The sequence below is a fragment of the Apteryx mantelli genome, chromosome 7 (genome assembly GCF_036417845.1).
Source record: "Apteryx mantelli isolate bAptMan1 chromosome 7, bAptMan1.hap1, whole genome shotgun sequence".
Taxonomy (NCBI): Eukaryota; Metazoa; Chordata; class Aves; order Apterygiformes; family Apterygidae; genus Apteryx; species Apteryx mantelli.
Window position 1 is genome coordinate 45,168,095 of NC_089984.1, and position 26,679 is coordinate 45,194,773.

Consider the following 26,679-nt stretch of genomic DNA (forward strand, 5'->3'; position numbering starts at 1 on the left):
AGATGAACCACCCAACCGGGTGCACAAGCAGCTACGGGTTAATGCAGAGCATCTCTTCTTCTGCCTCCGGGCCTGGAAAAGCGCTCGTCTCCCTTAAATCTGTGCCGAGCTCGCCTTTCCCGCGCGCCGCTGATTTACTGACCTGCAGAGTGAATCCAGGGTTTGGCCAATAGCGAACCAGACGCTGATTTGTGCGAACAAAAAGGCTGAAAGAAACTGCCGCGGGTTTCTGGCCGGGATCATATAACTCCCATTCATAAATCTATCGCGTTTCATTTTAAACCCCGTTAGGATTTTTGCCCTCGCAGCATCTCCCTTCTGCCCCGTCGAGTCAGGGGGGGATGTCCTGGAAGGATGTTCCACATCCTCAGTCTCTTCAGGGTTGTCGGATACCTTTAAATAGTCAAAACTAATTTCTGTTTAGTTTAGATCTGTTTTGTCCCTGTGTTAGTGTCATTGTTCAGCTTAAAGAGTTCCTTTCCTTCTCCGGTGGCTGCTCCTCGCCTGCAGTTTATCTGCAGCTTCCCTTTGTTTTGCTGGGATACGCCACGAAGCTCTTTTAGTCTCTTCCGACGTAGGATCTTGTTCTCTCATCCCGATGGGCAACCTTTTACGTGGAAGATCAGCCTTGTTTGTACAATTCCAGATGATGTATCATCATTGTGCTGCATGGTTGCATTAATACTTTGCTGCCTATATGGCAATATCTCACCTGCTGCATCCTAGGATTGCTTCTGCCTTTTTCATGGCAGTGTTGAGTTGGTGGTTTATGTGGGGCACTCGCTCATCCAGTACTGGCAGGGTAGAAGTGTGCTGGAATAAGGAGTAACTTTCTGTAAGAGGTGAAGTGCTACTTTGGTCGGTCTTACTCTTGGTTACGTTCCAAAAATGATTATAAAAAATGAATGTAGAACAGAAAATGGAATATAGTTTGCTTCCTGAAAAATAATAAATTCTGCACGTTTGTATTCTGTTCTGCGATCTAAGAATCAAACTCAGTTTTTCTGAGTTCATGAATCGCTGCCAATATCCATTGGGAAAATCTGCTCTTCAGGCTCTTTGTACAGTTTCAGAGCTCAGTTCAGCAAGGCCTGCTAACTGCTTGGGAATTTTCTGGGCTCTGCATGAGGTTTAACACTGAAATCACCGTTGAATAAATAGTATTTATTTGTGCACATCTATTTAGAGTCTTATTTGCTATGTTTACAGCTAAAAATCAGACTTTATTTCTCTCCGATGCTGAGGAGCCGTTGCATGTTCAGAGCAGCGCAGTCCGCTCTGTTGTGACTCGGAAGTCACCGGCAGAGCCGTCGGCGCAGGTTTTGGCCCTTCGGCGGCGCGCGCTCTTTGCAGTCGTGGCCGTTCGGAAGTCGCAAGGCGGGATGCGGCGCGTGGCCCCGGATTCCCGTTGGGACTCGGTGTGCAGACAGGCTGCTCCTTGCGTTGGTGCGGAGCCAGCGGTGCGCCTCTTACCCTGATTGGGGGCCTCTCGAGTGCTTCTCTGATGGGAATGTTAAACACCGGCGTGATTAATGACCTCGCGAAGGTTCTGCTTTGAGTTCAGCAGTACGTTCGGCGTGCATGCTCCTTTCCTAACTCGTGAAACTTGTTTTATTCTGCTGGTTCCTTGGCCTGTCAGTAACCTTTGTTTTAAGGAGAAGAACCTCCGTACAATGGTTTTATTGAATTGATTTGTAATTAAAATGTTAAATCTCTCTGCAAAAGATGTTAGTATCAAAAGTGGCATTAAATATTCTTGGCAGTGCAGTAGATTACATATGCATTATTTATTTATTTATCAGAGATTTTTATACATAGTTCAGATTTTCTGTTAATTTGTTCTATTTTTGTTAAATAATCTAGCCCCAAAGAGACTTTTAAAATTGAATATGAGCTTTCATTTCCTATTTTGATACATTAAAAAAGAATATAAAGGATGGTAATAGAGGTGGATCGTGTTAGCAGAAGATCACTCATTTTGTTAGTCTTCAGAACAGGAAAATGAGAGCTTATGGGGCTTAAATTTTTTCCTGAAAGTGTGCTGTTGATGGTTGCTGCTAGCAAGGAGACTTTTCTGAGGTATCTATAAAGACTGGGTTTGCAAACAACTTATTTTTTATGATGGTCCCTTGATTAAGCATCTAAATGAATCTGGATTTAAATATTTTGGAATTTTTAAAACTGTTACGCAATCTATCATGTAGGCAGGCCGCAGCCTTTTTAGAAACTTGTAAAGATAGGCCAATTACTTGCAAAATATCTAAATCTTGGTAATGAGTCCAAAAATAAATTGCACAAGCTATGAAACTATATATGAAAATTCATAGATCAATGTTTGTTTATTAAATTTACTGCATTTTCATTTGACTTATATAAACAGAAATCAGAATTGATTTTTGAATGATTCACATTTTTTAATGCAAAATTTAGTGACCATTCTTTTTGATAGCTTAGTTATTTAAACAGATAGCAGTCTGTTTAAAATAGACTGCTCTGAAGAAATAAGAAGGAAGGGAAAATGAGGGAGCAGTGTTAGATGTCAAAAGTATATCTAGTGCTGGTAAACTGTGACTCAACAGGGAAGGTCATGGCATTAGAACTGTTTGGTTGAGGACAGTTAGAAATGACACTGCACGTCCAGGTAGCTCACTGATGTCGGAAATGTGGAGGATTCGAGGTGGTTCAGCCGGCTTGCAGCAGTCAGGAGCATCGCTTCACTGATCAGCTGCAACAGTATGGCTCAGAGAATTGGTTTGAAAAATGGGCAGGTCCACAAAATAAATGGTCAAAACCAATACATGGAAATTAATCTAGACATACACAAGTATCTTTGCAGGTACAGGTCTAATTCATTTATATTAGCGAAATGATTTGCATTCAGGTGGAGCTAGTGTTACATACCCTTTTTTAGTTCTTTTTTTTTTCTTCCCCACCAGCTCTGCTTGCAAACTCCTGATATCAGGGGTCTGTACTGTTCTTGCACCTATTGACTTAATTGGGAATGATTCTTGGAGAAAATGTTAAGATGCTAGCAATTAGACAGACAAGATGTGATATTACAGGTTACTTCTTTACAACATAAAGTAAGTTCATATTACGATAGGTAACGTTGTTTTCGATTTTATGACATAAAAGAATCTTTAATACCAATTCAGCCAGTGGTTTTACTTTTCTCAAGTGAATTGTGTTATTTGTTTTAATGAGAGTAGTGGCATGTGTAAGCATATATTATTAATGCAATCTAGACCAAGTTTTCACAATTGCAAAGAGAATTTTTTATGAGTTATGAAATTATGAATATATATTCAGAATGAATCATGTGAATCGTTGTACAGTATATGAACCACCTTTAGGTAGTGGCTGAGCCTTCTACGGGCTAGGAAACGCATTGACTAGCTTGGAAAGTTTCATAGCAGGAGATGACTGCTCCTGCTCCCTCGGGTCTGGTGGGTTGCTCTCTCTGCTCAGCTTCTCCATGCCAGAAGTTTTGTACGTTCGGGGTCAAAAGAATCAGAAGCAAACTGTGACTTCTGTCATGGCAGGTACCAAATAAGAGATTCCTACTCTTAACTGCGCTGCCTTTTTCCCCTTGGAGAATCGGCACGCTGTACAGGCTGCCATTTGCAGCCATCAGTCCTTCTGCTCCCAGTGTTTTTAGCACGTCGAGAGCGGTTTCTAAGTTTGTTTGCCATGGAGTATCTGGAGGCCACTCACTTCTACACTTTTTTAAAGGTGTAATTATTCAAATACTGTTGAAATTAAGCCGATACCTGTGTTTGAGATACGAAGTCGTGAAAGCACTGCGTGACTGTTTGAAATGGCTTGGTCCGTTTGGGTTCCAGTTGTCGGCACGTCAGGTAGGCAAGGCCTGCTTGCGGGGAGCTCAATAGCAGTTTAATTATATGTACTTTAGCTGATAAGTCTAATTCAGGAAATGATAAATTGCTGGACACCTAATTTGTTTGCAAATAAAAAGTGATAGATGGCTTTATAATGAGTTGATCTGTGTAACCAGTCTGTTTTTTTCACCTTGAATGAATAATAGGCATTTAGTGTTAATTTAGGTTTACTGGATTGAGTAGACTATGAACACAGTTGACAAGCATATACTTTAATATCGCTCATTATTTGTAGTTACTTTGTAAGTCTCTGTACAAACGTATTAGAACAGAATCACAGAACGGTTGAGGTTGGAAGGGACCTCTGGAGATCGTCTAGTCCATCTAGAACCAACCTGCTCTTGCATCATGTCTTGCCTTTTTTTCTTGGGAAGTTAAAATTATATCAAAACTAAATCGTTAGGCAAACTAAGGACAGGTGTTTTCATGGAGTGTTTCAGAGCAGTCATGAAAATTCAAGGTAGCCTGTAGCTAAGAGGGTTTCAGAGCTGTTCATGTTTGTGTTAGACTGAGCAGGCGTTGGCCGGTCGTCCCGTCCCCCGGCACGGGCAGGACCCCTGCGTGCTTCCAGAGATTCCTGCCCCATAATTTCCCCGGTGAAGTCTCTTAAACTTCATTGCTGCACAAAGGGATCCAGATAAGGTGTCCCCATACCCTGCCCGATAAGAGGGCTTTTATGCACAATTATTGTCTTCCTGTCGGGAGTTACTGCAATTGCTCATTCGCTCCCTTTCCTCCGACTGAAACGTGGCAGCTAATAGACTCCGTTTTACTAATGGGAAATTAATGTGCGCTCTTGACGTTCAGGTTTATAAATATGTAAAATATTTTTTTAATTGTTGTTAGCAAAACAGGCAGGTGATCAATAATATCAGACGTGACAAACTTACCGTTGACATGTGCTATAGTCAAAAGGACTGGTAAGAGATAAGGACTTCCTGTCAGCAGTGCCCTGTACTAATTAATATTCAGACGTTGTCATGTTTGATGATAAATGAATTCCTTGAACTATATTGATATAGTAGGTTAAACATTGAAAAAGTTGGGTTGAACTTTGACTTTAAATATTCATTAAAGCTAATTATGGATTTTATGACTACATGAATTACAGTTTCTATGTCATCATTGGCAATTTGTTTTAAATTTATTTAAAGCAATCTTTTTATATTAGCTTTATCACATTTAGTGAGGTAATGCAGTACATGTTTACTCTGTACAGTAATTAAACTTTTATTCAGACTATTTCTTTTATATGTTCAATTACCGCAGTTGAAATGACGTATGTTTTAAAAAAAGCACTTAAGCCAAATAGCTGTTAAAGAAATTACTGCTGTTTAAACCTTTGGATTTTTGTGGTAAGATTTCCGTAGAATCAGAGGAACGGTGTTTTTAATAATGCCAAATGTGTGATGCAACAGAACCAATGTGTTTATGTTGCCATCACTAGCAGTTTATCCAGATGAGCCTTTTGGCAGGGAATAACGAAAGAAATTTCCGATATGCTACTGAATGGTTTTCTGGAACCTAATTAAAAACAGTGATCATTTAACTCCAATTTATTAATGTGGAGAAGTTATCTAATTTTCTCTCAGTAATATGTTTCGGGGGAGAGGCAAAGCTTTTCTGACTGGCATACACTAACCCTGAGTTAAGTTCTCCTATCTGTTGCTACGGTAGGTAATACAATTCTGTATGAAATATGTGGCAAGAACAGAGGGAAGCCTGTCCTGGTGGGACCTGGTCCTTGCCACCCCAGCAGCGGCCGCAGGGCACCGTGCCGAGCTGTGCGTGCATCTATAGCAGGTGCTGGGTGATGCATGGGACGGGCAAGACCCTTCCCACTGTGCTACCACCTCCCAGCTTTGCTGGTGGGGCTGGTCTGTCTGGAGAGCTGCCCCGTGCTCTGCGTGACCACACGCGGCTCTGCTGGTCTTCCTCAACTTGGAGAAACTTCTGGTTTACAAGGAATACAAGGTGGTTTTGGTGTAGGTATGGACCCAAGCTTGGCAGATTGGCCTATCGAGCTCAGAGGCGTCTGACCTGAACCTAGCTGTGAGCCGTCCATTCGCTCGTCCTGCGCGACTGCGTTACCGAAACACGGTTTTCATGGCTGGTCCTGTGCGTGAGGACTACTGGGATAGTCAAATTCTGCGGTGCCCAGTTCAGGCATAGCCAAAACTGGAAAAGTAAGATAGCAATGCATAACGCTGTTTCTTAGGTGACATCTTAGTAAACGTACCCGCTTACAGGTTGCACACAACCTGTGCTAGCTGCAAGAGCAACCAGTTTAGATAACCCTTCAAATGGAACAAAGAATGGATTTCCCACTGTATCTTTGGAGTTTTTAAAAGTTGAACTGTTTGGGGCCTTTTATTTGTGTTTCTCTGTGAAATTACTTAGATCCTGTATACACTACTGGTGCTGTACGCACTACTACTTTTTTTTCCAAAGAATATTAAACATATAAATAACAAAATAAAGCATGCCTGGATTTCAGATTAGTACTGTTTAACTTTATTGTCAACACACCCTCTCATTTCAAGAGAATTAATTGGAATTAACACAATCTCCTGAAGAAAAGGATCTAGGCATTGGGCCCTGAAAGAAAGTTTCTTTTTATTTATGTTTCATTGTATTATGGCAGTGGATCATATCTGCACTCCATCATTTTTACAGGTTACCATTTATGTACATAACCATGATTAAGTCGGTAACAATGCGGAAGATAGTGATAGCCATAATTTCCCTTCCATTAGAGTTTTACTTGTTTGAATGGTGTGCTTAGAATTGCACAGCCGAAGCCTATCTTTAATGGCAGTAGTATCAGTTCCTGAAGCTGTACTGTGTTAATCACTATCAGGGATTCTTTGTGTGCGCGATTGGTTGACATTCAATACTACAAATGTATACTATCAAACCCAACTTGCGCTATATAATTCTTCAAAATCAGTTTGAAAAATGAGTTTGGAGCTGTAAAAAGTGAAGCAGGGAGCAAATCGGGAGGCCCAGAAGTAAAGTTGTAGCCTGAGCACAAGCGACAGGCTCTTTTTAATAGACTTATAGCATCTAAATAGAATAGGCTTTTTAGAGCATCTTGATTCTTCCTGGTTTAGTCATTAGCCTATAGCTTTAAAAGCTTAAAGATTCCTGCCATTTAGATCTAAATATTCCCCTGTCTTTAAAATTATTAATGCCTGATTGGGATAGATCACTTATTTCCAAATATTTGTTTAATTAGCCTTCCATTTCCATCTCAGCTGTGGCAAGGGAAATTCCAATTAGATAAAAGGAGAAGTTCACCCTCCGGGTGGCCAAACAGTAGAACAGAGGCTCCAAAAGGTGGAGAAAACTCCAGCCTTGAAGGTTTTTGAAGCTCATCTGGGCAAGGCCAGAGCAGACCAGTTGTCAGCCCTGCTTTGGACAGGGTTGAACTAGAAATCCCAGAGGACCCTTCCAGCCTTCATGATTCTGCAACCGTAGGTTATGAACAAAAGAAAGCTCCCTTAAATGTGGTATTTAAATGTTTCAGGTAGGCTGAGTTGGCCACTTATTATTGGCCCAGTATTTCCCGTTCTAAGATCCCATTTTCATTTACTTCTAACTTTGTCGGACTTTAGGCATTTGGGATATTTTTCCAGGTACTTTCTCAGGCTGAATTTTTATTGTAAAAGCCATCCTGAGAGCTGAAATAAAGCCATGTCCTTATATTGAGTTTTTAAAGCATAATATTGTCTGACAAGGTGGTATCTTTATATATGTCAGATTTTTGCTTGTGTGTTGAAGAAAGATATGGACCAGCTGGGGAGAATTCGGATAGAGCAAAGAACGATTTAAGTCTAGAAAACACAATTTCAAATTACTCTATTAAGCTGATGATAACTGCTGGTGAAGTAAAATAATCACATTTTACTAGATTTTATAGCTGAGAACTGATCTAACTATTGATATATTTTGCCTTTTTGTAGTATATATCAGATTCAAATGGCTTAAGTTTGATATGATACTTATGCTATAAGCTTTTATTTAAGGTCAGCTGTCTAAATAAATAAAAGCAGGTAATAGCTCAACTGTGGTGTCCTTCCACCCAGAAGTATTTTACTTCATAAGTGTCCCCATTGATTTCAGCAGGATAAAAACTGCATGCCTATAAAATACATAAAAGTTAAGAACAGAAGATGCTTATCCCTAAAATGAAGCTCAGTGATACAAACCGTGTTGCGAGGCCCCTGCTCGTCTGCGTGGTATTGATGAAACCAGCCGCGTCTCCTGCCGCGCGGTTACTCGAGGAGCAGGACGCCACGGTTGGGCCCTTGTTCTCATGTCAAGCTCCTGAGCCCCTATTTTTGATCAATCTCACTGTAACTTAATTTTGCCGAGGGGTATTCTGAAAATGACTTTTTCCAGTACGTGTTTTTTCTCTCTGATAACACTCGTGAGCAGTGCCCACGCGTGGTCCAAGAGCCAGGCACTTCTAACACAGGATTTGCTGCCTTTTCACAAAGTTGAAAGTTGTGACTGCACATATTTTTTCCTTCGTTTTATTTGGTGCGGAGGGTAATGAAGATTTCTAAAGATATTTTCAAGTACAACAGGGTTAAATCTTAATTGTGGCTTGAATGTGATTTTGTTTCAAGAGTTTTAACTAGTTTTGTCTATCTAAAAGAGATGTAAACTACACTTTTCTCTATGGGCAGAAACTCACTATAAGCATATTACTATTTAAGAATAATCTCCAGGGTTTTTAAAAGCCAAAGGCCAGAATATAGTCAAAGTTTAGGTTGAGATAGCAACATTTTATTAATTGCTAATGATATTATATTCAGCTAGAAATTAAATAGCAGGTGTCAGTGTTTTTATTTTGTATCAGAATAATTTTCTTTTCTGGCAGTGTGTCCTTGTTGCAGGATAGTTAACCTTGAGTCCTCTACAAGAGTGTCTCCTGCATTTTCTTATTTGCCTCCTCCGTATTAAAAAAAAGCAAACGAAAAATCTAAAGCAAGCTGCCTGGGTCACAAGGAAGTGTACTCATCAATTAAATGTGTGACAGTGTTTTCCGTTGTATGGACTAATATGTCAAGGAGATGGGCAGGACCTCATGTTCGTGCTTTTGACAAATCAGCAAATGTTTAATCTCTAGATGTGCAGTGTCTCATAAATAATGCAGCGCTCCCTGAACCAAAACACTGCTCTGCCAGGAGGGTCTCTGTCGTTATAGGAGTAAAAAGACAAAATGAAACTAAATCATCCTTTTTGTTTAATGCCTTGGCTCTTTTATACTTGTCAATATGACTGTGTAGTGGCAGGCTGCTTTTTTTTTTCTTTTTCTTTTTTTTTCTTTTTTACCCCTTCCCTTTGCTTCTATTGAGTGCATCAGATGTATTTAAAGGCTCATCAAGTTCCCATTCAAAATTTACATATTTTTTACATTCCACTATGCAGTCTGTTTATACCACTTTTTCTTTCTCACTTGAATTTTCCTTTACTCTTTTCTAATGTGTAAACTTCCACTTATTAACTGGAAAAAAACAGTATGTTATGTAACTGTGAAGAAGTAAAAACAAGCAGGAAGCTCACGGTTGTTCTGGATGAACCTTGGCAAAGCTTCCTTTGACAGAAACGGAGTCAGGATCTGTCCTAATCTGAGAACCCCAGGTGAGCACACACGGAGGTTCCCTGGAAAAGGAACAGTGGTCAGTTGTTTACCAAAAACGTGTGAAGAAGGAAAGGCTGTGGTAGGAAAGCAGACGAGATTGTCTGCGTTAAGAGAAACTTTATGAGTTTCGGGATAGTGACAAACCAGGTCGGGCAACCGGGGGGGTTGTGGAAGCCTCATCCGCAGAGGTTTTCCAGTGCAAGTTAAAATAATGTTTATCAGGGGTGGCCTAAATTGGCAGTTTTCAAACCCTGGAAAATGTTCTGCTGGAGGATCGGTGCTCTGTTGGGTGCTGATGGGGTTGTCTTTCTCTGCCGCCTTTCGCGCGTCCCTGAGAATCAGTCTGGCCAAGAAGCCCGGGTCGAGGACGTGCTGGGTCCTGCCTGGGTGCCGGGTGCCAGGCTGGGTCGGGGGTGGCCAGCCCTTTCCGACACGGTGGCCCTGGGCTCTTCTCCAGCCTGGACGGGGTCATCGCTGGCGATCTCTGCTGCCTGTTGTGCGTCCACACGCATTTTACCCAACGCGCCTGAGAAAAATATCTGGGCTAGGTGATCTTGTGCACTTCACATCTTCATTTCTTGATTTCGCCTCAAAACGTGCTCTGATAGCAGCAAGCATTATTTTTGCTGTGACGTCATTGTGTAAATTTGGGGCACGGTGCCGTCAGTGCCAGTTGCAGCTGGGTTCACCCAGCACTTCTGTAAGCTGGGTCACAGGTGTCTGGAGCTCGGTACCCAGAAAATGGGGAATACGTGGTTACGGCACATGGGAGGCTGTGTTCGACGTGGCTTTCTTCACGTCTCACGGGACCTCAGTGATGGAGAGAAGGGGTCCCAAACCCACCGAAGCCTGGCTGCTGTTTTCCACTGCCTTAACAGCACAGCCCGTGTTGTGGTCAGTCTGAACACAGATGGCATTTCAGCTCCTGTCCACGTTGGGGCACAAGTGCTTATTGTGCCCATAAAGTAAGGGGTATGCTTAAGCGCTGTCCTGAAAAAGGTGTTTTCCTGAATAGTGGACTAAGGGTTAATATCTGCAAGTGTTCAGAAACCAAGAAAGTTAGGAACAGGTGCTTAAAACTTTGCTGGATACGGGTGGACTTCAGTATGCTTTTTAAATTGATTTGCTGAGATGGGAGTTTATATGCTTTTCTGAATGCAGTAGAGATTACTTGTGTATTTGCATGCTTTACTCAGTCAGGGACTAATCATTAAAACTATTACAGGATTCCATAGTTGGATCAGGTTGCTGTTTTGAAAACAAATAAGGAAAATAAGTGCTCAGGACTAGATCTGTAGAAAGTGTTACGATTATACAACCTTTCTAAATCCAAAGTATGGATACATAAAATCGCTCTTAATACTTGATTTTCAATGGTAATTGAAATGATCCGTGTATTTTTGTAGGCACTAAACTGCTTCTGCATATACTTAGAAACACATCAGTCCTGACAGTGTCAAAAAGCTTGACATATATTCAAACATCTGCTCCTTGCCCGATATTTTTATATTCCTCAGGTTGGTGACTTGCCTATGGAGGCATCCCGCTGAAGGTAGTAGTGGCATTTGCTCTCCAGAACGTGGCTAGCAGACAAGGGCATCCTGTGCTGCTCAGTTACTATAGTTATTGTCAAAACGTTTGTTAACAAGGAAAAAGCAGAACAAGCATGGACGAATATTCCCAAGACTCCTGTCAGATTTCAAGTGTTATGTCCACTCTGCAGCTGGCAAAGCCATTTTTCAAAGCTGCTGAAGTCATTCCTGAGCCTGCAGTGGAAAAGAGTTATGGGAATGTTTTCTGTGTTTGGAAGGATACTTGTCTGAATTACTAAATTACTGAATTACTAATTACATCAATCCTTTTGGAATTTCTAAAAGCGCACCTGGTAATTGTGCCCTTACCATGTTTAGTAGACTTTTAACGATCTTTATAACTGCTTATGAAACTTTAAAGAAACAATGAAGGAAATGGATAATTCTTACAGATTTACTAAAATACAAAATTTGATATTTTTACTTATTAGTATGTAGTTTCTTCTGTTTTTTTTGTTGGAAAGCATGATTTTTCTTGTTTGTAGTAAGGCAAAGTAGATATTTTTATAATTTCTTATTTTATTGCTGTTTTCTACAGGCTCTAGGAAGTTTTTACTTTCTTCATGAATCCTTGAAAAACATCTACCAATTTGATTTTAAAGGTAAGCAAAGGAATTAAATGTCATTAACTCTTTTTTTTTTTTTAAATGGTATTTTTCAAGGCATTTCCAGGCATTATATGTCAATCCTGGCTTTCAGTCATCTTTTCTAATAGTGATGCCTAACATATTTTCCAGCATATGCAAACTTGTGTGTAATGCATGCAAGTCCATCGATGATAGGCTTTACTTTTCTTACCTTTTATAGACCTCTTAGAAGAAGTCAATGGACCGGCCACAGGTTGAAAACCTGTGCATTAATCATAGGCATGCAGATGGACCTTTGGATCCATACAGATCCCTGATGATTTCAGGAGAAATCTGAATGTCCACAAGGTTCTTCAGTGTGGATCAGTTATAGGACCAAGACCTTAAATGTCCAGCAGTGATGATCATTTTGCAGAACAGCTGAGGTAGATTTATGGCTCAAATTACTTTGGAGCAGTACAGGTCAGTAGGAAGGTGTCATTGTTTTTAACCAGCATTGATCTATCAGGTTGGAAGTCTTGCTAAATCTCAGAAGTTTAAAGTAATGCTAGGCTAGGTGCATTAAATATTAGAAATATCATAGACAATTATTGAATGCTTCCTGAAGGTACATACAGAAAAGATTATATAAAATTCATGTTATTTTAGTTGAGAACTGTCTGTACATGTAATACAAAAATCTTGTGAGCTTCATTTAGCTTACTGAGCTGGATCACATTAATACTACCTCTAGCATCCCATTAATTTGAGACACTTGAAATGGTTATAACTATGGAGTGAACTAATTGTCTTAATTGTATAGATTCATTATTTTTGTTCTCAGTAGAGACAGATTGTCTCTGCTCATGTAATTGAGGGTACAGGGTCTTCCTTCCATGAAGTACTTGAACAGTAGTTCTATGTATATTATAATTCAAGATTTAGCCAACGTAAGTCCTTTTGTCATCATTGGTTTTGATGTTGAAGGAAAATTTTAGATATCACAGGCAGTTCACAGCATATTTTATTTCTGAGAGCGAGCACTAGAAAACTCAGTAGTGATGTAGGGACTTTTAATGAGAGGTCAGCCTGCGTATCTAGTCTTTCTCCCAGATTAGAACAGTTTAATAGACGCTGAGCAATAATAGAAGATGTTCTTTATCAAGTGAATTGTTTGCAGGACTGAAATATGGGAGGGAACCGATATTGCACAGGAAGCTGGGTGTCTAAGGTGCTACTCCAGTCCCCAGGTGGAACAGCCTGCTGGTCTCCCGTGTCCGTAAGGGCAAGGAGCCCATGAATAAGGCAAAGAAACTTGCATTTACAGCTGAGGTGACAGCATTCACAACTGTTTATTCGTTTTGCCGTATGAATGGCTTTGTGTATCAGCAATACGTGAACTGTATTCGTGATTCATGAACTGGCAGTTTCAGTGCGCCAGTGCTGGAGGTCTACCACTTTCGCTCTGAATTCCACTTAAAGCTCCCTCCCGTTGGTCGTAGATCAGAGGTGTCTGACTCTAGTGACACCTGACAGAGTAGACTGTGTTAGAAGAGGAGTTTTTTGGGTTTATTCATGTTTGATTGGCAGCTTTAAATAAAAATGCAAGTATAAAAAAGTGAGAAAATGGAAGGAAAAAAGACAAGGGGAAATTAATCAGTGCAAAAGAGGTAAACAGATACTTGTTCCAGAAAAAAATACACTGTAAATATCCAGTGCTTCATTTTGCTCAGCAAAGCCTATAACGTAGTCTTCTAGCAAAGCCACGTGAGGCTGTGAACCAGCTGAATTTCATAAAGGTGTGTTTGGCCCAATCATTTCTCAGAAGGGAAAACTAAGAAAAATCCAGGGACGGCAGGTGCTACACTGAATCAGTGTTGTAAGTCACCTGCTGTTCTCTTAATGTAGGGCAGAATCAGTTTCCCAATGTGGTGTTTGTAAAAGTACGACCCTGACGGCGCCCATCGTTCAGGTGAGAGGTAAAACCTGTCTCTTCTGTCATGACTATTGACATTTTCACAGTGCATTAACCACTTAAAACAGGACAAATCCAAATGGATACACACATTCTCTGCACAAAAGTCATTATGAAATTCTAGTTCTGCTCAAAAGCATGCAAACAATAGATGTTTATATACAATTCAGTATTCCTGTAACATCACTTTGTTCTTTCAAAACTCACGACACAGTGGGATGTGTCTGAATACAGTTTTTGGAGAAAAAGGTTTTCTCTGGTTTTCAGTTTTCAGGCAGAGATATTTGAGTTTTAAAATGAGAACAATTGTCTGCTGGAGGTGGCTGTGTGGCCCAAGAACAGCGGATACAAGATTTGAAGGCAATGAGTCCAATTCGTCTTCTGCATATCCCCAGAGCAAGATTTTAAACTTTCTTGGTTTGAAAAACCTGGTCAGGGAAACTGATATGGATGACCTAATGTCAGTGGAAGCCATTCAGAAATAAGACTCTGTTTTTACTATAAGGGTTTAGAAGAACCTAAGCAAATGAGATTATTTTGAGTTGATTGAGCTGCGTGTACTCGCAGAACATTTTGGGAAGAAATAAGGAACAAATAATTAAGGAAAAATAATAAGGAAAAAATATTTTTTCCTGCAGATCATTTTTTTAATTTTTTTTAATCATTGTCACTCACTTAACTGATTAAGGAACTCCCAACTGATACTTGTGATTTATGTTACCAGCCTTCTTGATTGATGAAGGCTGGCATGCAGGTAGTAGGGATGTAGGGCAGGTAGGTAGTAGGGATGTAGGCAGAGTTAAAAATTGTTTGCATCCACGTATTGTAGAACTTGCTGTGTTGCATCAGTATGATACCACTGGTCCGTCTCGTCCAGTAACTATTACTAAATACGGCAGAGATTCAGCAGAAGATAAGGAAATCCTTTGATAGGCAGGTATGAGGCATTTGCATCTTAGGAGTCTACCTTGGTTAGACCTTGAAGCTTAACAATTGTCCTTTGAAAGGCTCTGTTTGGGTGTGTGTGATTCCTGTTGTAATCCTGGGTATTTAAATAGTTAAGAATATGCAGTCTGTTTCAGATTCTTGCTCAAGTTTGGCATTCTGGGACAGTAACTCGTCCAGCACAATAATATGTTAGGCAAAAAAAACCCTTTCTCTTTTTATCATGCTTCACATTGCTGTTTTTTCAATTTCAGTGACCATCGCCATTCCTGTACTGGGACATAACAGAGAGAAATTTCCAATTATCCTGTTCTAGACCACTCAGTATTTTGTTTTCATGTAACGTATTCCCTCTTACACCCACATCTCTGAAGGAAAACATTCATTCTCTCTTCATATGAGAACTCTTTTTTTCCCCATTTCTTTTCTTGTCTTAGGGCATCCTGATATTTGAATGACTTCAGTGGGTGACTTGAGGATGTCACCTTGTCTTGCAGAGGCAATTGTTAATCAAAACCAGACTCAATTTTCACAGAAAAGGCTGTCTAGCTCCAGCGTTTTTGGAGAGAGGTTGTTTGAGAAGATAGTGATGAGGCAGTTCCAGTTATCTCTAGCCTCTAGCTGGTTAGATTTAAAACATAGAAAAGAATTGCACTAATTGTATAAGAAAGACAGGGACATACTGGAGCAACTGAAGTGATTAAAGTATTGGAGCATCTGTCATAGGAGAGGATGAATGAGCTGGGACTGCTTAGTCTCAAGGCAAGCAGGCTCAGGGGGAGGCTCTCACCACTGTGTATAAATACTTGTTTGGGGGACGTAAAGAAGACGGAGCCAGACTCTTCTCAGTGGTATCCAGTGGCAGGACAAGAGGCAGTGGGCACACATTGAAATACAGGAAATTCCACTTAAGAAAACACTTCTTTACTGTGAGGGTGGTTGCACACTGGAACAGGCTGCCCAGAAAGGTTGTGGCATCTCCATCCTTGGAGACATTCAAACCCAACTGGACATGGTCCTGGGCAACCCGCTCCAGCTGCCCCTGCAGCCTTTTTTTTTTAAGGAGTGTAGTTTAGATCAGTTCCACAAATGGAACAGGCTGTTCAGCATATTGTCAGCTTTTGCCCAGTTTGTATTTTATTAGGAATTCCACCAGCATTACTGGGTCAATTCCAGAGTGAAAAAAATCAGCCCCCCAGCTGACATAGCTATCCCAGCAGAAGATGTAAGTGTGGCCCAACACCAAGTGGATGATGATTGTCAATACTGCTGATATAAAGCAAAAGGCAAAAAACTGAGATGGTATTGATGACTGTGTGCTTGTTAGATGTGTGAAAGATGTGATTACTAACGTGTTACAAATGTGCATCAGATGATGTTTAGGTAGGTAGTCTTAAAATCTGAAAAAAGAGATGCTGGATGACACATACAGATAGTCATTATTCATAAGTTACATATTTTTCACCTTGATGTGTTTTGAATCAATTAGTTTTCCTGTTAATTATCCAGTGTAAATTGATGGATGCTAGCTGAGGACCCAATCAGGCATCTCCCGGGACCACGTCGGGATGTTTGAGCGCAAGGGTGTATAGAGACCTGGCTCATAATTAGAGCTCCTATGCTTTAGTGTGCTCTGAACAGTAAAAACAGTACTTTTCCTAACCGTGTAGCATGAGAATATCTGATATAAAGAGACATGTTTATATATGTTTCAGTGCTCTCTGTTTTTTCCCCAAAAAACAGTTCACTGCTTGCATATTTGTGCTAAGACACTACCTATTTTGCAGATGCCACTGTTTTTCCGATGAGTGCTAAAAGTTGCTTATAATGGTGAAGGTTTGTATGTTAAGTATGTTTTATATCTCTTTCTAGCTAAGAAGTATAAAAAGGTTACTGGGAAAGAAATCTACTCAGACACTTTAGAAAGCACGCCCATGCTGGAAAAAGAGAAGTTTCCACAGGATTATTTCCCTGAGGTATGTACAATCCAGTGGAGCATTCCCAAATATTAGGTTTCATTCTGACTTGCTCTGATTTATTTTAGTAGCTACTCTCAGTAATAGAAATTAGGTCAGAATCAAGTCTTGATTTTTGTGTGTGTGTCAATTACTTATATTTTAAGTCATTGCATGGATTTACCAAATTCAAATGGAGCTCTTTGTATAATAGGAAATCCTTGTGAAGGATGGAGGCAGTGATGAAGAGACTTGTTTGAACATTTAAAACCAAAGAAATAGCATACAATGCCAATTACAAGTCCATTTCAGGGAGACTTGCTCCATGACAGGCTATGACCATTTGTGTTCAGCTATAGCAGCTCTGCCGTCGTGGTTGCTGCAATACTGGTTTCTGTTCAGTGCGGTTAGATACTACTGCAAGTATGTAGGGAAAAGATGGTTTCTTCCTGGTGCAAGAATACGTGTGGCTTTCGAACATGTAGATGTTTTGTTCTCACCCTGCCCCTGTACTGCTTTGTTGGTCCCTAAAGAGCTGGGGAATGCCGCATGTCTGCAGCTGGAGGTGATGGTCTTGTCAGAGCCAGAAGCACGAGCTAAGCAGACAGGGTTTTCTTCCGTTGCACCTGCAAGTGCAATTGCACATGCAAGTGCAAGTGCAGTCCTTGCCTGTAATTAAGACTTCTTTGGTGTTGACTTTAATTTGCTCATTGTAAAATTGTGTAATACCTGGAATATGGGTAAGTGTTTAATGATTAACATTTACTACAAATCAAGTGAATAAATTTGTTGAATTCTTATGACGTTTGTGGATCAAGCATGCATATTACTACTAATATTAGAACTATATAAATTTTAAAAATTAATTTAGAATTTATGTAAATGTTCACACTCAGAGATATAGAAGTAGTACATTTGTGCCCGGAAGAGCATTGCATAAGTAGTTAAGGGCTGATGGGATGTCGGTTATTCTTTTCTTTCTTTCCTTGACTTTGATACCAAATTATTTTTCTTAATGTTCTGTATCTCTCAGCTGGAAAGGAAACTGCCTTTGACATGACTTTACTAGCTTTTGCCTCCTGTGAATAAACATCTTAAATACTGTTTTGGAGTTTAGCATTACCTCATTTTGAAAGGAACTTTATGTAGTTGCTCAGAAACGTATTTTTCTCCTCCATCCGCAATAAGCTGTAGCAAGATGGGTGATTGACAACATGAGCAGGAGACGAGCAGCGCTGTGGAATGATCTGATTGCAGCGCTGAGAGCACCGAACAGCGGTGTGAGCGTGCTCTTACCAAGCTTAACAGCGATGGGCCAAATTACGGATTGTTCATTGCTACCCATGAAGAATTATTTCGTAGTTATTTCACTGCTGTCGTTTCATCGTGAGACTGGCGACTGCGTAGCTTGTTCAGTATTATTTACTACTGTCTTTTACGTGGACAGTCTTCACGGTCTCTTGAAGAAATTGTCCAGTCCGTTCCCACACTGTTCTGCAGACCCCGGACTGTGCCCGTTTCTTGTGGCTACTCGGGGATTCGGTTTTGGAGCAATAGCTTCTGTATTCTGCATTCCCTGCAGCATTGCCTTAGGAAAACGACTACGTAGGTCCCAAACCTCAGCAGGAGTCCTAAGTGACTTTTCTAAGGAGACTTTCTCCTAGCACCATTTTCTGGTGGCATCACTGATAATGTTTACCGGGAGGAGGAGTAAATAGGAGAAGGGGTAGTCCGCAGAGAGGTGTAATGAAGATGTAAAGGAGCCCCGAAGCAGCTCAGAAGTTTGGGCTCCGTTGGGGTAATAGCACGACACCTCGTGGCAGCGTCGCTGCGAGACTGGTAGAGCAGGGTGGGGGTTTATCTGTTTTATTTTGGAGCTTCGCACAGCGGGAGGGGAAGCAATAAGGGCTCCGAAGGTCTGCGGCGATGCAGATGATAACCGCACTGATATTTACAGTTCTGTGCGTTTGCTCATTCGGAGTGTAGCCTGGCATACGCCAAGCTAGTGTGGGTTTTTTCATGTGATTTGAAAAATTACAAAATAATTGAGATAATTTTTACACTTTGCTCTAACAGTGACATAGTTTTGGTTCTAATGTAAGCATATCTCTTTTAAAACCTAAAATTAATTCCAGTTACCAACCTATTTCCTTCCTAGCCAAATGTTGGTGGAAATGATTTAATTAGAAGACCATAAAATAATGAGTGTTTTGAGAATTTTAGTTGACACAGAGTGCATGAGCCACGTGCTGGCCCAAACGTTAAATTTACATGCACTTGGATGTTTTAGCCAGACTTCTCATGTTACATTGAGAGTGGTTTTTGTGTGAGAAATGGTTTAAGACTGATTTCTTTTCTTTTTATTACTGCCGCTTAAGGATGATCTAAAAGTAATTACAATGATTGAGGCATAATGCAATTCAAAATAATTACAGCCCACTGCATATAAAACTAACAAAACTTTCTGTCTTGATTTATGGGTCCTCTTGGCTAGGCGTAAGACTCAAATGATGCCTCTGGGAGCAACACTCCAGATAATGTTAGGCCATTTAAAAAAAGCAGATTTGTGTAGTCTATCAGGCCTGAGTAATTTTTTTTCCCCATAGTGAGAAATTGGTTGTTATCATAGATCACAGATACTGCTCAAAGCTCTTATGAAAGATGAATTAATTTCACTAATGCTTTAATGCAAACCTTTCATGGAGAAGGCTGTATGGTGATAACCTTACTGCGGTCTCTCCTTTCTCAATGATGATTTATGTTGTCTTTTAGTAGATGAAACTGCCTGTATTCACAATCCATCTGCTGGCTAAAGGAATCCTATTAACAGAGGATCTGAGAAGAGACTTAATATTGTAAGGTGAAAGATGTGGTATCCCCTTTCTGGGACATGAAGTTGGAATTTTTTTTCCTATTCTAAACTTTAGATACCTCTCCGAGAGAGCACAAATGATCTGTGTCATCTCTACCTGTTTTTATGCTGGTTTGCAGATGGTGAATCAGCTGGTGAATATCTGTTGAAGTCAAAATCAAGATTGCTGCTTTGAAATCTGCAATAAGAAACAATTTTTTCTTTCCTTCTTCCCAGGCTATAGTTTTTTAAATTCTGTTTCCAAAATTTTCATCTTTCCATAAAGCGATATAGTATAGTATTTAGGAACGTTAAAGTACATCAGTGACCCAAAATATGTAAGGCATATTGTTCAACAGCAGTATACATCTAAACTGAAGGACCACAATTTTATATTTAAGCTGTTAAACAGTGGTTCATCTACTGGGCTATATTAGGTCCAAATCCTACTTAATGTTAAATAAGGGAATTATTCATTGAAGTTAAAGGAGTTATATGTTTTCAAGCTACGAATATTTACAGGTGGGAGGGACACATACAAATGACACAATAAAATGCAAGTCATTTGCATAGATGTCATTGCTTTTTTGAACATAGATTTGGTGCCAATAGTCAGATCTCCAGCATGAGCTAAAGCTCCTCCCTGCTCTCCTGTGCTGGCTTTTACCTGAGATACTGTCTTTTGATTAGGCCAAACTCATCAGATTTCCATCTTCCACTCTTGCTTGTGCAAGCTTCTTTAAATCATGTGCTCTGATAATAATTCAATTCAATTCAATAATTCAATTATGCATGCATGATTTTGGCAATCCTGTGTATGACTCTGTCATAGTATCACCACACTACTGTAACCTTATTAGTATAAGTCTTATTATTCTTACTATCTTTAATGGCCATTTTATAAAATAATTTTAATGACCCGTTATATTCTCAGAACATTTTAGGTGAAATGAGCTACAGAATTACTGTCCTATTTTGGTCTGTGGTCTAAAATTTAGATCCATTGTTCATATTCCTATCAACCCTAAATTCTGCTATTCCAAAGAAAGGAATTCTTGTAGTTTTAAAAGCTCTTTGGAGAGTTTAGTAACATATATGAGGAAAAGGGAAGATGCCTTGTGAAGTAGAAGAAATATTGTGTATCTGACTTTGGCTATGAAGTGTGAGAACAGGCTCGTAGCCTGTGTTGTGCTTTCAAACACATATTATTTTCAGCTATTTTTGGCACAGACCTAGACCTAGAGCCTTACACTTCAGCCTCTGGTGGGGTCAGGCCTCTCCAACTCCACATGCCTGCTCCTGCATTCCCCTATATCCACTAACTCCTTCCCAGTTGTCTAACACATAAAAAAGGGACCCTCAAACCTTCTGCCACGCCAAATGTGACCTGGTACCTTGATTCCACAGGCCTTCTGCCAACTCAAGGCCATAACTTAAAACTTCCTGACAAATACATACCTAACTTGATCTTTCAAAAGCTGCATTCATTATTATGTTTCTGTTTTCTAAAATAACTTTTAACAAATGAATTATATATTTCTGCTGATTGGTCACTTCACTGGTGATGTGTATATAAGGAAGCTGACAGCAGTAATGATTTGAATGTTGCATAGTTTTGAGTGAGAAAATAATTGCAGCAAGTGTATCTGTTTTGTCACATATTTCTCATATTTATATTCTTTTACATCATGCACAGATACTTAAAGGTAGTTTTCCAATAGATATATTCTTATTAAATTATTTATGCTCTATTTTCTTCTAAATAAAGGGTAATGAAAGCAGTTTGTCAAAAATCAAATGATCGATTAAATTATTGGTATTACACTATGTAATAGACTTTGCTACTAGATTAACTTCATATTCTTAAGCTCTCAATATGCATTTTTAATAAGTGCCATAGATATTTTCATTTGTAGAGACTTAAATTTATGTAATGACTTTTTAAAATCTATATCAGTAAAAATATGACTGAATAGTGCTGGTTTGATATGTCTGATAGTGTTCAAAGACTGAATTAGACTGGAGTGTCCCCTATACTATGTAGTGTTCTGAAATACAGGAAAACTAGATATTTTGAAGGGGCTATACTCTTACAGTTTCATAAAACACAATAGCGTAAATTCTTTAATTCTGTAAACTGATCTAAGGAAAGAAGAGAAGTCATTTTGGGTAGGAAGTACATTCTACACGTTTTTTTACGGAAAGCTGTCATAATACATGCTCTTTTGCCTGGCTAGTAAAACATGAAGCGTAATGTGAGAACACGAAACACAAGTTCCTGCACGAGTCTTAGGGAAGGAGTTCTTTTCATCACAGTGATGCCAGCCTATTAATACTGAAGATCACTTAGCACATCAATTGTTCTTGCTGTTCATCATTCGGTTGCTTCATATACAAGTTTTCCCATCTTCCTCTTTGAACTATGGTGTTCCTTTAAGAAGCTGCAATTACACTGCAGTCATTGCCACTTTAATATGACTTTCCTTCATGCCCCTGCTTTGTATGGTTGAATAAACCCTTACTGGGTCACTATTTAATTTGATATGGTCCCTCTCAGTAAAATGATGGAGAAAAGATGAATTAAGGCTCTGTGCTAGTCATTATCAATCATGGTTTGTGTGCATTACTTATTGCTCACAGTGCTTTTTGACATTAGCCCTCTATAACCTCTCTCTTCATGTTAATGTTGTCTGGAGGTCCTTTTACCCGATGTAGCAGAGGTTATTTATGTAGGTGGTGTTTCTAGGGGGTTTTAAAAGGTCAACACGATCTCCTGAGGGACTCTATTCACAAAGAAAAGGCTGGTGCAATGTAACTGCAAGTTTTCAAATTGTGATTTTTTTTGTAAAGACTTCTAGTAGAGAGGCATCAGAATTTCATTGTTACTGAAGAGAAAATTTGGCAAAATAGGATCTAATATATACTACTGTCCTTAAAACCAATATTCTTGGTGTATGCATGAGGAAGCTCTAAACTACTCTTAGAAATTCCTGTATTTGACCATGTCATGAAATATAAGCTAGATTGCAAGTATCTCTTAGTTGCCTTGTATCAGTGAAGATTAGCATGAAACAGAATAAGGCAGCAGAGCCAAGGGTTAGGCACACTTGTTATGATGATCAGTAAAGGAATCGGAGCACAGACCTGTGGGATGGCCCGCTCAAGAAGTAGATGAGGATGGACAACAGGACTCTTGGTCTCCTATGTTTTGGTTCCTCAGGAACCTCAGGACCAAGGGTGCTGGAACTCATGTGGGATATCAGCCACCCCGTTATCTCTTGGAAAGGCAGCACAGCTGAGCGTAAGCCATCTGCGAGGCTTCTGGAGTGTGTGGAGGACAGTTTCTTGACACAGGTGATCAGGATGCACCTGTCAGCTATGAGCAAGGAAGCCCGGGTCAGGGAGGTTAAGGTCAACAAAAAGGGCTCAGTGGGGCAGGGACCTAGTGAGGGGGGACATGGACAAAGCTGAGGTACTCAGCGCCTTCCTTGTCTTGGCCTTTACTAGTAAGGTCTGCCCTCCAGCCTCCCAGGCCCCTGAACCTAGAGGCAATGACTGGGAGAGAGATGCATGGCCCGCAGTAAAGGAGGGTCAAGCAAAGGACCACTTAAGCTAATTGGACATACGCAAGCCCGTGGCAGCAGGCAGGATGCCTCCGAAAGAGCTGAGGGAGCTGGCTCATGTCATCATGAAGCCTCTCTCTATCATCTTTGAAAGGGGAAGGTTCCAAAGGTCTGGAAAAAAATCTATCTCATGGCAAAATGTATAGTCCCAGATGGCCAACCTCTTAGTTTTGTGGAGGTGATGGAGCAAATCCTCCTGGATGACCAGCTGTGTGGGCAAGGGAAGTGCTGTGATGTTGTTTACATTGACTCTAGCAGGGCCGTTGACATAGTCTCCCGTAGTATCCTTGTAGCCAAGTTGGTGAGATGTGTACTGGGTAAGTGGACTATAAGATCGCTGGAAAGTTGGCTGACCAGCACGTGGTCATTGGGGTGGTTATCAGTGGTACAAAGTCCAGCTTGGCATCTGGTTGCTAGTGGTGTTTCTGAGGGGTCTTTACTGGGGCCAGTACTATTCAACATCGTTGTTAACCACCTGGACAGCGGGACAGAGTGCACTCTCAGCAACTTTGCAGATGATGCCAAATTGGGGAGGGACAGTCAATATGCTGGAGGGCAGGTCTGCTGTTCAGAGAGACCTCAACAGTCTAGAGAAATGGGTTGATGGGAACCCCATGGAGTTCAGCAAAGGCAAATGCAAAGTCCTGCCCCTGGGATGGGACAACCCCATAAAGTGGCACAGGCTGGAGGTGACTGGCCAGAAGGCAGTTTTGCAGGAAAGGACCTGGGGATCTTGCTGGACAGCAAGCTGAGCATAAGCCAGCAGCATGCCCTGGCAGCAAAGAAGGCCAACAGCACACCATGATGCATTAGATCCTGGCCAGGGACTCTTCCCCTCTCTTGGCACTCCCGAGGCCACATCTCAACTCCTGTGTGCCATTCAGAGTCCCTCAGTAGCAGACGGATGGGGATGAACTGGAGCCAGAGTAGCAGAGGCCGCGAAGGTGGTTGGGACTGAAGCAGGGGGTGTGGGAGCGGGTGCGGGAGCAGAGCCCGGGAGACCCGGCTCTGTGCAGGCAAAGGGGGACCGTACTGTTGGTGCAACAGCCACCCGGGGGCTGGAGAGGAGATGGAGCCAGACCCTTCGTGGTGGTGCGCAGCAAAAGGACGGGGCGACAGCCACAAGTTGCAGCAAGGGAAAATCTGACTAAATATGAGGCAACGCTATGAGGGTTGTGGAATCACCATCCCTGGAGATACTCAAAACCTGACTGGATGTGGCTCTGAGCAACCTGGTCAGGTTGGCCCCATTTTTATTTTACATCTTTTTAAATACCTGTTGTGTTGCCAAAGAGGAAAATAGCAAATGGAAAATGACAGCTTGACTGGAGACATTATCTTGGGCCACATCATAGGCTTGGACTATTTGATTTTAAATTCTATGTATTACTCCTCAGAAATGAAGAGTTTAATACAACCATTTTGAAGAAAGAAATTACAGCTTCCATTTTTTAATTTAGATTAGATTTAAGCCAACTTTGAATGCTTTTAGCATTCAACTTTTTTCAGTGTTTTTAGATAAAATGTTGATATTTTGCCAAATCTTAAGTTGTAGCAATACTGTCACAATTATCACAGAAACTGTGAATAGAGGAGACTTTATTGGATTATGGGATTTGTAGTACAGCCATGAAAGCTGCACTATAAGAAGGACTGGGCATATTATCCCTCCAGTCTACCATTCCCTGATTAACCAGAGTGACTTCCAAAACCACAGAAGATGTTATTTTTAAGTGTTGAAAACAAAAATGAAGTAGATATTTATTCACAGCCAGCACAGGGTGTTCTTTCTCGGTAGAGCTGCAGTTTAAGAAAAATTAAAAAATTGGGCTCTCCTAAGCCAAAAATAATAAGGATTAAGAGAAATGAGTTTGCTTCTGAATGTAGTCATCACCTAGCTTTCAGAGAATAGTGAACTGTTAGGATTTCCTCCCTAAATGCAACTTTTTAGACCTAGACAAGTTTACTTGCTTTAGAAAGCCCAAATTCTTAAAAGGTTTGTAGGCATCTGTAAACACCAGCAAACAGTAGATGTTAATTACTAATACCTCTAAATGTCCCTGAGGAAATCCAGAGTCTGATAAGGACATTCAGCTGTCCATAGTGCATTACCTGCTATGACTGACAGGTCATTACGTCCACTGTGCCCATAGCAGATTTGAAGAAGTTATTGTTGCTTCGGGCTTTAGGGATTCCTGATAATGTCCAATATATTCTGAAGATACCATAGATTTTAGCAACAGAATAGGTGATGCTCTGCATATTGCCGAACAGATAAGCCACGTAAAAACTGCCAATATCTCTTGGATCTGTTATTCTCCCTCCATATGTGACATGGTTGTGCTAGTCACCATTCTTTAGATATTAGTCTAATGTCAGAAATCACTCTCAGTCTTCGGAGATGAGAAAGGAGAATGAGTATCCAGTCTTTTGTCCCTGAATCCACAGTTCATCAGCATAGTGCATCTTTCAAGCATCAAGCTTGATATCATTGCCAAGAACCTGAATGCACCATCTGCATAACAATACTGTGCACTTAGTGAATATTTCTGGCCTGATAATACTGCCGGCTGCTTGGTCCAGACAGTCATTAAAAATCTGATTTCCATTCACTTCCAGTCCCTTTACCTTTCAGAGAAGGAGCAGCTGAGACAAGAAACAGATACCTTTCTTCAGGCTGACAGCAGGTGCCCATGGAGGCTGGACCCCAAGCATTTTATTCACATTATGCTTCCAGGTTCCAAAGAAGAAAGATGGTTGGTTACCAGTTGTGGGTCTGAGCTCACTGTCTTTATCCACTATTTTAAATTCAAAATGAGAAATCTTTATTGTCCTCTCAGACAATGTGGTTTACAGCTCTTGATACACAAAATGACTACCTTCAGTTCCTCAGCCCAGACCACTGATAGCGCCCCACGTTACTGATGAGGTCAGCTCACTGAGAATATGGATTTCCGCCTGTGGAGCTCTTCATAGCACTGTGTCCTTCGCAGTTGTAGCAAAGATCAGGTCAGTGATCCTCCTCTCCTTGAGCACTGCCTGATTTGAGGAAAATTATACAAACAGGTAACTTACTTGCTTGAAGTAATTCCAAAGATCTGGGTCCCAAGACATAATTTCTCTTTCTGGCCAGCATATAAAATGTGCACGGTTTTCTCTTTCTTTGCCACAATACTTCAATTATGCCTTCATCATTCTCTGATACTAACAAATAAATATGCCTAAGGCAGCACCCTGATTAAAGTCTCTAAAGAGAACAGAAGAAAACTTCTCTTGAAGTTCTGAGGTGGCTGCTTTTCTGTCCAAAGGGAGAGGTCATGTAGGGGAAGAACTTTTTAATGAAGGCATAAATAGGAGATTTTTGCAGTCGGAGGTTCTTGCACCTGGTCTCATCAAAAAAATATCTGTTTCAATCCTGTCTGTAGTTACTCAGTTGATGTAGTCAGCTGCCAGGAATCACCGGATGAATCTGCATAGTGTGGGGTGTGAGCTTTACATGTGCTCGGAAGCAAAGTCCATTAACTCTGTATAATCCTTTTGTGTGTAGGAAGTTTTTCTCTTTTTGGCCGTAGGAAATTTTTACATTTGGCTAAACATTTGTTTTGTTAATATTATTGAGG

General features: G+C 40.6%; 1 protein-coding gene across 2 annotated transcripts in view; it reads left to right on the top strand.

Annotated features, from left to right (window-relative positions):
* Positions 1–26,679, top strand: part of INPP5A (inositol polyphosphate-5-phosphatase A) — a 248,059-nt gene that overhangs the window by 121,954 nt on the left and 99,426 nt on the right. For both annotated transcript variants that reach the window (XM_067300397.1, XM_067300398.1), the window contains 2 exons: positions 11,683–11,746; positions 16,503–16,606. In XM_067300397.1, the coding sequence (XP_067156498.1) occupies positions 11,683–11,746; positions 16,503–16,606 (168 nt within the window). The remainder of the gene's footprint in view (positions 1–11,682; positions 11,747–16,502; positions 16,607–26,679) is intronic.